This window comes from Pteropus medius, unplaced genomic scaffold (genome assembly GCF_902729225.1).
Source record: "Pteropus medius unplaced genomic scaffold, Ma_sr-lr_union100, whole genome shotgun sequence".
Classification (NCBI taxonomy): domain Eukaryota; kingdom Metazoa; phylum Chordata; class Mammalia; order Chiroptera; family Pteropodidae; genus Pteropus; species Pteropus medius.
In genome coordinates, this window is record NW_024354550.1 from 298283 (window position 1) to 310393 (window position 12111).

The 12111-nt window shown below is 39.1% G+C and overlaps 1 protein-coding gene across 1 annotated transcript; it reads right to left on the reverse strand.

The window, feature by feature from the left end:
• Positions 1 to 249: 249 nt before the first annotated feature.
• On the reverse strand, positions 250 to 7488 carry TM4SF1 (transmembrane 4 L six family member 1). The gene is made up of 5 exons (XM_039855050.1): positions 7197 to 7488; positions 5681 to 5770; positions 5445 to 5590; positions 2946 to 3126; positions 250 to 1095 (listed from the first exon to the last, which is right to left on the reverse strand). Exons 1-5 carry the CDS (start codon positions 7371 to 7373, stop codon positions 1081 to 1083), a joined length of 609 nt encoding a protein of 202 aa, XP_039710984.1. The 5' UTR covers positions 7374 to 7488; the 3' UTR covers positions 250 to 1080.
• Positions 7489 to 12111: the final 4623 nt, after the last annotated feature.

Genomic DNA, 12111 nt, shown 5'->3' on the forward strand with positions numbered 1-12111 from the left:
CCCTCACCAGGAGCCTGATGCCTGCGGCACCCAGTAGAAAGGAAAGATACCTAATTGAGATGATGATTCCAAGGAATGGCATAGTAATAGCAATGAATGGATAGCAAAGGAAGCTAGAAGAGAAGGAAGAAAAAGTGGGATAAAGAAACCAGAAGACAGAGGCTGAACAACTTGCAGCCTGGAAAAAAAAAATAAGAAGGAAAAAGGAGGAATTTTAAACAAAGGATAATGAGACTAAACAATAGGAAAAAAATGGTAATGAATACTTTATTTTGTTGTATATAAACAAGCAAGTGTTGAGGGGATTTCCTTTTGGTCCTCCTGCCTCACCTTCTTACCCTTCCCCCATTTTCTTATGATATTGATCAACTGCTTTATTCTGTTTCCCATCATTCTTCCTGTAAAATCATCCAGACCTTTTTATTTTTAAATACATGATCCTTAAAGCTTGTCTTTGAAGGACACAAAGCTTTCCACATGTTAAGAATGAGCAGCATTGCATTTTTTGACTCACTCATTTAGCCTGGAGCATTCTCAGCCAGTCCTCCCGCTCTAGGCAAGGCTCTGTCTCTTCTCAGAATGTGAAATGGTTCAAAGAGGCTGCATGTTAGAGATTTTGCAAGCATATAAATGGGAAACACCATATAAACAGTAGAAAAGAACATCTTTTCAAGTTGTAGGATTTTTTCCTTCATGGTCTTAAAAAAAGCAACTAGAAATCTTTCGTTTAATAAAAACAAGCACATGTATATATAATAGTAATTGAAATGTAATATTTATCTCTGTAATATTTCTCAAAAACATCACCTCAAGTTAGAGTTTACCTCAGGTATACTGAAGAACTTCACTCAATCTGTAAATTATCTCCACAGTATAGTTTATTTTCTCATTCCTTAAAAAATGTTTGCTAAGTTCAAACACTGAAATAATGTGAAGATGCCAGTCTTTACGCACATTTATAAAAGTAGAATATAAGATGTATAATACACTAGTACAAAGTTTTACAAATTAATACAAGTAAAATATATAAATTACAATGAAATAAAGGAAGGTTGTGGTTCTGTCTTGGGGTGGTTGATTTTAACAGTCATATTGCTGTAAAGAAAATGAAATACGCATTAGGTTACTATCAGGCTAAACAAACAATGATGACATTTCAGTCTTTTTAAATTCCTGTTTTAGGCAAACATAACTGATCTCAACTTCAGCAGAGCTTTGGCCAATAACACTGAGAGCTTAGACAATGCTCACGAAATGTTTCCTAAACAAACCAGACAGACCCGTTGTCCTCTCTGAGTAAAAGCTGCAGAAAGGAGCCATGGAAACTGTAGCTTAACAATGCTGGGTTGGCTTTGAACATGTTTGGGGTAGGTTTTTAATCTTAGGGATTTAAGAGATAATGCTGTGGGAGTTTCACACAGAAGTGGGCATTCCAATTAAATGCTACCAAGTTACACACTTGACTCATCTATACTAAAAACCTTGCCCTTTGAAAGTCACTTTTGTCTTATAAACAAAGTTAATGGATCTGTACTGCAGTGTTTGAGAAGAAGCCATCCCTGCTGTGACTCAGATGGCAAATCCAGTGAAACTATTTACTCTCCGAGAGGAGAGTGTCACTCTGCTAAACCACTACAACAACTTTGGTCATTGACATGTTTTGCCTGTACCCAAAATACATGCACGCTGAAGTCCAGTCAGGCCTCATCTAATTTAAACTCTGCCTTGTCTGAAGTTCAAGGTTAAAGATAGGTTATATTATAGTAATCCCAAGAGGATTCTTCTCTGCCTCTCCCCACCCGTACTGCCTGGAAACAACTTCATATTAAAGGTTTCCCACTCCTTTTTTTTTTTAAATTTGGCGAGCTCCCAAGGAAATTATTAATCTTGTTGTACTTGCCTGATAAGAACAACTAAATTTTTATTTAACTTCTCCTCAAAAATTATAGAAAGTTTCCATTTGTTTAGAAAAGATTTTTATGATAACAATGGTGCTCATTAGGTTTAGTCTTATTTTAAAAGAAAGTTAAGAACACTTGGACCAGAGAAGTAAATGGTTAGGAAAATATAAATTAACTTAGTTTCTGTTTCTTAATCTTGTTCTACAGATTAAGACATAAAACAAACCCCCCAAAATTGGAGCAAAGCTGGACTTCCATCAATTCAATAATATGTTTTTTAGGAGATTTTAGAAACAAAAACTTTCCCCACTACTAACAAATGCATATTTCTCTCTGAAATCATATCCCCAGGAAACAAGTGCTTCCTGGTTTTCTTTCACAGTGAAAGGCTTTTCATAAGCTGCTATCGAAAGGCTATTAGTGATTCTCTACTTTTAGCTATTTGGGTATTTTTGACTCCTTATTAGGAAGAAATTGTAGAAAACCCAACAGAATAGCAAATGTTGCATACAGGTTAAGAGCAGTGCTGTGGCATTAAATGACCCAGGATTTGAAGCCTGTTACTTCCTGATTAGGTGATTTTAGACATATTGCTTAACCTCTGAGTCATAGTCTCATCTGAAATATGGGTTTAGCACAGTACCTAGTGCAATGAATGTTGGCTATTATTTGTGAATACTAGTTGGGAACACGAGAGAAGCAAAGAGAGGACATTTCTTTAGTGTCTGCAGCCAGAGCAAGGGTAATGAAAGGAGCAGTAGGTTAACTCCTAAATGGGGCAATTTGTGGATGGCAGTTTCCTGTATTCACAGAGCCAACTACAAAGAAACAAGATAACTCAGTAACTGTGACATTCAAGGAAATTTATTATTGAGAACAAAACTGAATGCATTAAATGCTTTGCCACAAAGACCATGTAGAAATAAATTTTGGTAGACTGAGCAATGTTTGATTTTGCCTCTTTCTCTAAGGTGAAAACATTAGTGCATTATGGTAATTGAATACACGAGGGCCAAGCTAAGACATCTTCACAGAGGTTCTTACCTGATGATGAGTACAGCAGTAGCCACATATGCCTCCAAGCACTCCATTTATTACTTGAATAAGACACAAGATGAATTCAATTCCACCAAGTGCCAAGAGGATAGAAAACAGAGAGGCATTCCATTCCACAACATGCTTGGGTTCAACGCACTGGGACCATGTGGATCTATCCAGAAGGTATCTGTGGATACAAAGAGAAATTTCTGACACACGACCATATCTAATGGGATGTCTCATAAGCTACTTTTTGTGTGGTGCTTTTGTCATTCAGAAAAAAAAGGAATGAATCAATTCAGTGACCTATATCAAATTCTTTCAATCCAAGTCATTACACAAAATGAGAATTTAGCCCAGATCTTGTTGCAATGATAAACATAAAATTCAACAAAGAGTGTTGAGCACTCAGTGTTAGTTAGACATCCAGCCAGGGTTAGGGATACAATAATGAACTCAGGAATGAGCTCTGTCTTAGAAAGCACAGCTTAAGAGGAGAGACAATTGGCAATCTCAATGCAACAAGTGTACTAATCAAGTAGACTAAGTGTGAAAGGACCACAGAAGAAGGACATTTAACCTAGTTCAGGGAGAATACCTACTTTTGTATCTTTTCCATAAGTCTGAGCTCCATGAAATAACTACCAGACGTTTCATCATTATTTATCCAACACCTAGACCAGTATCTGGCACATAGTAGGTATCAACACATTTTAAAAGTAATTAAATGACACATACAATCCAAAATCACTTTGTGAAATGACTTTCTAAATATCTGGATATTCTTACAATCTGAAAAATTCTCTCACTCCTCTCCCAGAGTTTCAACTTTTGCTACATCATAGAGTATTTGAATTCTTAATAAAATAGTATTTAATCCTGTGGGAAAATCTAGGATTAACTTAATTCCACAAAGAGGTATGGTGTAATTCTTCCCTTATCATTTCTTCCTACCACAACAGAACAAAAGGGAATTCGAGAAATAACTTTGGAATGTTTCATGGAGCTAATTAGTTCAATTTTGATTACAAAAAATTCTGTTCTTCTGGCCCTGTCTTTCTGTATGTCACTGAAATAAAACCCTGTAATTTCAGAACACAATGTAGAAAAATTCTTTGGCTTACTTGGTTATTGAATAACTAATTACTAGCTTGTCACCATTAGTTAGTCACCTTATTGCAATCTCTGGACAGGTTGAAATGAGGAAAGACAGAGGAAGGTTTCTTGTAGAAGCTGGGGTGGATCATGAAGGGGTGTATAGTCAAACAGCTATAAAAAACATTTAGTGATACTATCACCTCTCCTTGAATTCCAGATACATTAGTCATGACTTTTTTTAAGAGATAGTTGTGTGCAGCAGTTTTGTATGTCTATGCATACATGAATAACCAGTTTCAACTATGGAGGCTACCATTGGGCCGTACTCATTGTAAGCTAGTGCATCATATTAACAGCTAACAGTGGCAGTACTCACAGTGTGTCAACTTCTATGACAAATATTTTACATGTAGTATCTCATTAATCCTCCTGACAACTGCCGTTGGCTTTATTTTACAGATGAAGTAACTGAAAACTGTAGAAAATTCAGTTCACGTTTTCCTGGTTTCTCAGAGACTACATGCAGAGCTAGGATCAAACTCAGGGTTATCTAATTTCATACTCAACCTATGACCTCACTATATGCTATACAAAAATTCATGAGAGACAAAAATTCCTCATAATATAAGGGCAATTCAAATTCATTATTCATATTATGTATACTCATGAATTTCATAACTAAATCTTTCGAAATTTAAAGAAGGATGTCATTTTGTTTGTTATTATGTACATCAGTTTCTATCATCTACTTCTGTTCTTTTCTCAATACAGATAAGAAATAAGTATCAACATAAAACAACGGAACGTTTTAAATTATCCTGATATTAAAGTCGTGAATAAAACTGTCTTATGTAGCACTGGGTGCTATATATAAAGGGTGCATTGTACATAGTTATTATGTTATATGTAAGTGTGTGGGGGAAGGTAGTATGTTCCCTAGGCTTTAATTAAATTCACAAAGTTATCATGCATATAAAAATTCCATAATATTGTCTCAAAATAGTAAAATCAGCACACTGTTCAGAAATAGTGTACATATTACATGTGAGCACAAATTCTACAGCCAGGTTGCTTGAGTCCAAGTCCTGACTGCATGTCCTGGCAATGTGAATTTGAATAAGTTACTTCATCTCTCTGTGTCTCTTTTACTCATCTTTAAAATAGAAGCAACAGTGGAACTGGAAGACTCAATCAGTGGCTCCATTAAAAAGTCCTTAGAGCTTCTCCAGGTCAGAGACTGAGCATTATCTTCAGACACTTGTTGCCTGAGTGGTATCCGAGCCCATACCAATAAACCTAGTAGAGTGGATGGAAGAACAGATGACTGATGTCTTTTTAGTTTGATAGGTTTGCCACTACATTTGTGGTGGATAAGAACGTGTGGTCTGTTAAGGAACAATTACTTACTGCCCCTCCGTGTTGGCAAAGGTATAGTTCCATTGGTTGGAGGAATCCAGACATATTGGTCCTTCTGCTAAGCCCAGGGCTGCCACGATGACGCAGTAGCCAGATCCTGCAATTCCAATGAGAGCAACCAGCACAGAAGAAAGCATCTAGGAAAAGGAGAAACACCAGAAGTGAGCCACAGAGTGTGGCACTGACGTCGTAGAAACCATTTTCACCACCAGAACGGGAGTACCTACCACACATCTTTTGCCACAGTTTTCGTGGCCGCAGCAGCCACAGCAGTCGCCCTGTTCCAGCCCAATGAAGACAAATGCTGGCAGGAATATCTAGTTAGAAAACAAGCAAATTAAAGTTATTGTCTTTCCCCAAGTCCATAAGGGTCAGGTTAAGCATCCTTGATAAAATATATTTCTTTCTGACGGTGTTGACCGGTTTTGGATTACACTAATCAAGTATCTCAAATAGTGTAAAAATATGAAGAGAAAAAAAAAATCTAAATGTAACGTCTACTTGTTTTCATGTAAAGTGTCAAAACATTTTTTATGGTGAAGCTGTAGTATGGGAGGGCCAAAATAGTAACCTATGAATGTGTTCGTTTACACCGCAAGAATTCCTAACATAGTCCTAGCTACAAATGCTGTTTTGGAGCTGTTAGACTTTGTCTTGAAATCTCATTTGTTTTTCATTGTAAAACTGAAGATACCAACAGTCTTTAATAGAATAACTGAAACATTTTTGTAAATGGGAGAGATGAAAGCTCTGTATAATAAATGTGAACTGCTTATTTGAAGATATGATTGAATGGTTGTAGCTTCATAACAGCTCTTTAAGTAAGAAATACTTTGAGTTTGAGATCAAAAGAAGTTTAAACAGTGTAATATTATATTAAGGACAAATGATTATTTTAAAATGATAGTAATGCTTAAATTCAAAACAGATTTAAAGAACCACAATTAGTGTATCAAGTTTGGATGTTTTAATATCCTTTATTTGACTAACAAAACTATTTTGTACATTATTAGCAATTTAAGAAAACTTCTCTTTAAAATTCTCAATCCCAGCACATTAAAGTAGCAAACTCAAATTTGTCCACATTCTTTCCAGGCTGTGGTTAAAGCTAATATTTTCAGCTCCAAAGTTGGCAGGCAAATTTTTCTCACTTCAATTAAAAACAAACCTTGGAAAAAACAACACATTCCACTACTAGCTTCATACACTGGTCTGCTGCTAACTGTAGGATTTTTCCTAGACACCACACCCCAGGATTACATAAAGGAGAAAATTTATAGTTCTTTCTAAATAGCAATGCATTCATAATTTATTATTTTTTTTCTGTTGCAGATGGCTGAAAACAAAGAGCAGAAATTTTGAATCCAAAACTCTGTTAATCTAGTCTGAGACCCAGACGACTCCTCTAGTTCCCCAGAGCAAACGTTAAATGATTGCTGGCTCCAGGACTAGAAATGCCGGTTTCTCCAATCTGATTTAAAAACTAGTGTCTGTTTCTAGTTGTAAAGTAAGAGAGTTTAGCAAAAAGGTAGCTCACTTTTAACTGAAAGAAGATTTTGTAAAACGACATCTAATAAAATTAATACACTATATCTATCTCAACTTTTGTATAATCTGCTTTCAAAAGAAGAATGAACAAAAATCACTGGATCTGGAAATATGCATTATAGAAAACTTTCCATGAAAACAACACATTTACCAGGAGAAAATTTTTTAAGGTTGTAATAATTTTGAACAACTTACCAGCAAGCCCCCTCCTACAATGCCAGAAAAGAACCACACAAACCGGCTGAGGTGGTCTTCAGAGGCATACCTTGTTTCTCCATTGGGAAAATAAAGCAAAATGTTAGCTACAATGCAGAGGATGGCGAGCCACACCAAGGAATGCCCGATGCATCGTGCACATTTGTCGTAGCACATGGTAGCAGGGAGTCTGGGAGCTTATTTTCCCCCGCTTCAATCTGCAGCTCAGTGATGGCCCAAATCAGATGAGAGTATGCCTGTCTGCAAAAAAGCAAAAGCAATTTACAGCCCATTCTTGCAACCTTTTAAATACTCTGAGGTCTTAGTCACTGGGTGGATGAGGTACTTTGCTTTCATTGGTCCTGATTGCAGGCTCCAGATGGGGTGGGGGGAAGTAAAGGGGAATGTCCCGCCCTTCAATCCTTGGGACAAGTGAAACCAGGACGTGAGAAACAGCCTCAGTCATAGGCAAGAGAGAAAATTATTAGTCTTCAACAAGGAATTCACTGTGCAGCTCCTTTACAGGAAAAAGAATCATCAGGAAAGTCTAAAACAACTTACCAGTAACTATCAAGTGTCCACAGAGCGACAGCCCTAATTGAGGCTCTGAAAGACAGTGGGCTGTGATCCTACTCCATGCGGCTATTTGGACAGCTTTCAGTCTGAGGGCTCTGTGTTCATTTCCACTCTGCACTGACTTAATTCAGGACCTGAGGCCAATCTCCTGAGCTCTGAGCTCATTTCCTTGTCTGTTAAGGGCAAGGTATCTGAGCCATCGCCCACAGATTTGAGAAGGCTGTTGAGAAAATTACAAAGCAGATTTCTTTCCTCTGCCTATGGTGTGCTCTGCAGGACTGAGCCTACTGCCCAGCCTTCCTGGACATCTGCCTCGAAAACAAATCTGGCACCAAAACAAAGGTGGCATTAGTCAACAGAAAGGACTCAGGCACCTTTTTATTCCTGGGTTCTGCTGTCAAGCAAAGTGGTGCCAGGGAGGACCAAGGGAGGTCTAAAGTACGGGAGAAGGATTGCAAGAACTGGAAGAAAAAGAAAAAAAAATAGGCGAGAAAGAGACTTGGCAAGCAAAGTCGGGAAACAAGATTGAGAGAACATGGAATGTTTGAGAGAGTCACAAGTCATTGATCAAGGGACAAGGACGTAAAGGCAGAGAAAGGGTATTAGACCAACTTTCTTATGTGGTTATCTTACAGAAGGAGAGGTCGAATTCTGAATCAGTTTAGACTTGAATAGAAGGTAGTAAGAGGACAAGATGGCCAGGTTGGGCCAGGACTGAATGGGCCTTATCACCGGGACAGAATAGTGAAGACAGAAAAGAGCCAAAGGCCAAGTCTGAGAGTTGTTAGTTCAGAAGAGGAAGAGGAACAAGGCTAGTAAATTCAGAAGTTCAGGCTGAGGCCAGAGTCTGAAGAATTTGGGCCAAAACTAAAGAGCAAGACACATACTAAATTTGAGGAGCCCCCTGGGGTTAGTGACATAGAATCCAGAATGAAAGGAAGACCCAAGAGGAAGCACGATCTGAGCATACTACCAGAAGTGAGGCCACGATCCAGACTGGCCTGAGGAGATAGGCAGATGGAAAACCGAGTGTAAGCAGGAAAGCCTGGAACTGCCCACCTGCTCAGGCATAAGGAGACAGATCTTCACAAGTGCACCACTCCATCACCACTACATCCAACAAAAAGGGCATGTGTGCCCTCTGTCCTGGCTATAAGTCCTACTGGAGGCAGGATTCCACAGGTGTCAGGGCTTGGGGTGGCAGTACAGGTGAATGACTGGGTCCTCATCCTAATCCTCCACTCTGCTGATCTATCCCACCTAGGGCCAAAATGGGGAGAGTGAGCCTTTGATGACTTTTCCCCAAAGTGCTCAATCCCCTTCCTCCTTCTCTTCTCCACCCCTATAGTCAGTACAGTGGGAGAAGAGAGTAAGGGGCTTGACAAGAAGAAAGCCTGGAGAGACAGCCCAATTCTGCCGTCTTCTAGTGTGTGGATCTGTCGACTCAATTACATTCCTGGGACTCTGATTCCTATTCTGTAAGACAAGAGGCAGGCCTAGATCAGTGGCTCTCAAGTTGTTGAGAGTCTTGTAATGATATGGACCCTCTTCCTAGGAAAAAAAGTACATGTATGCAAACACTCATACTTTTTTATTCCATTCCCAGGAGTTCACGCACTCCCTATAGCCCATTGGTGAATCCTTTTCCATATTTCTCAAGATGTGGCCTGCTGGAGACCACTTGCATCACAAATGTAGATTCCTGGTCCCATTTTCAACATCATGAAAGGGAATTTGGGGGAATGAGGCCCAGTCATCTGCATTTTTCGCAAACACTCCAGTGAATCTTATGTTAGTTCAGGCTTGGGGATCACTGGCCTGTTCACAGCCCAAGTAAGTATTATTTGTATTAGATGTTCTCTGAAGCCACTCTCATCTCCTCAGCTCTAGCCAGACATACAATTTGCGTGCACAAATTGTGGGGGACACATTGCAATTCAGTGTAAGGCACTTTCAGGCTTGAGTCCGAATTCACTTGTAGTATGACTTGGCCCGCCCTCCTGTTATTCTATATGGCACCCTCTGCTTCTACCCTTTAGCTGGTCACCTAAAGCAGCGGTATTTTTGGTTTGGGATCCTGGTTTCGGACCAGTTATGGTTTCCTGAACAATTTCTTTAGTCAGTTGACTCTGGTCCTGGCCGACTTTGTCCAACAGATGGCCTTGGCTGTGAACTCTGTTTCCTGTGCAGAGCTGCCATCTCCATAGACACTTTCCGAGTTTCATTCCACAATCCAATACACACTCCTGGCCTTCCCCCTGCTTTGGCCTTCCCATCTTCTTTGTTCTGAGTCTTATATTCTCCTTTTGCTTCATGCTGCAGGAATCTGCTCACCCATCTCCTCAAAGAAGCCCTCTCCAAGGGCCACATCTAACAATGCTGCACACCCTCCCCTGCAGTTACTCTTCATCACATCACCCTGTTCTATTAGCATCCCAGAATTTATCATCCCTGGAATGATTCTGTGTATTTATTTGTTTCCTTTTCTGGTATCTGTCTCCCCTCCGCTCTGTGTGCAGGACCCTTTCTGCCTTTTATGCCACTGTTTCTCCAGTGCCTGGAACAATGCTTGGCACATAGTAGGTGCTAAATAAATATTTGCTGACTAGTTTAATGAGTAAGTAAATGACTCAATTAATTTTTAAGCCTACTCTTACGAGGCTGATGCTCCAGCCCCTCCACCCTCAGTTCTATTATGGCTCTCTGTGAGACCACCATCTCACTAAAAGCTCTCTTAGCTGTTCACATGATTGCTCTCAGGTCCTGCCACTGCCTGGATATTTGGTGGGGGCAAGTTATAAACCATTCTGTACCTCGGTTTCCAACTTTCTTTTGTTCACCAATATTTATTGAGCTCCTACTATATTTTCTAAGTGCTAGGGATACAAACAAAACAAACAAAAATCCCTGCCCTTAAAGAGAGTCCATTCTATCAGAAGTAGCAAGACAAGAAAAAAATAATACTAAATAAAAAAATTCATTGTGTTTTAGATGGGGATAAGGACAGGAAAAGGGAATAAGCAAGTGAGGGAAAAGGCTTCCTGTGACTGGTTAATAATAGAACCTACACAGAATTGTGATGGGTGAAGTGAGTCAATGTGCATAAAGCATGAAGTGCCTGGCATTTAGCAGTCACTTGATAAATGTTACTTTTAATTACTTACTATTTTTATCAACCCGCTCTCCCAGGTAAGTTGTCTCTTTTCCATTTATGATTCATTATATCTACTTCTCTGGGATTCCATTGCTCCAATATACATTAGATCCCTTTATTATCTTTTGTAACAAATTTTTAAATACTGGAGTTCCCACAGTTGTAGTAAGAGTTCATTTTTATTTCTCTTATTCCCTCTGAATCATCCTTTATCCATGAATATCTTTGGAAAAAGTAGTTTTTGCTTCAGTACAGAATGGCAAGTCCCTGGACACTGGTTCTCAACCTTATGTTTTGGGCATGCTGCCTCACTGCCTGAAGGTCCTATTCTTCCTTCCTACCTTGGTCCACCCCATTCAGCTTTTGTTTAATTGGCTAAACTCATCACTTTTTCCATCACACCTTCCATCACACCCTTGCCTGCCTCCCAAGCCTGCTTATCATCCCCACTTTGTCCTTGAACACACTCCTATCAAGCACCAACCAGACCATGAGGCACTAATGTGCAACCTCATCAGCTGTCCAGCTCAACTGAGGTCCCACAGAGCAAGTTATCTGTGAGGACACGATAGCTAGCATGGTGCCAGGCATTTATTTGGCTTTCAATAAATATTTGCTAAATTTTCTTCAAATAATTGGAGAGTTGAGTATGTTCGGTTTTAAGGTTATTTGCTTTTAAGAAAAGCCAAAATGTCTTGTGAAAAGAGGCAAAATTGGCACTTAAATTTGAAAATTTTCAGTTTTACCTATCACTTACATTAGCAGCTGGTATGTGCTTCTTATGGTTCGCTTTCCTATCATGCGCTGTACAGAACATGGCTTCGAGAATAATTTCAGGGAAAATTCGTTTTGATAATACTGAGTTTAACATATAAGTTTAGGCTATATTGTTGGAGAAACCTCAATAGAATCAATGGTCTGGCTTCCATCCCTTCACAGAATTTTTGTGGTCATTTTAGAATTAAACCTAGAAGGTTAAAAACTCTTCCCAATATCATGTAGCTAGTGAGCAACAGAATTTAGTTACCTTTAAGAACTAATGTCAACAGTCTCTGTATGTGGTTGTGGGGTTCCAACAGAAGGCTTTGAACTCAGATATTCTGCCTCCTGGTTGCTTTCTTCCACATCTATTTTGCCTTCTTTCTTGGGAAAGCACTGGTTTCTCGTTCATTTGAACACTGAAAA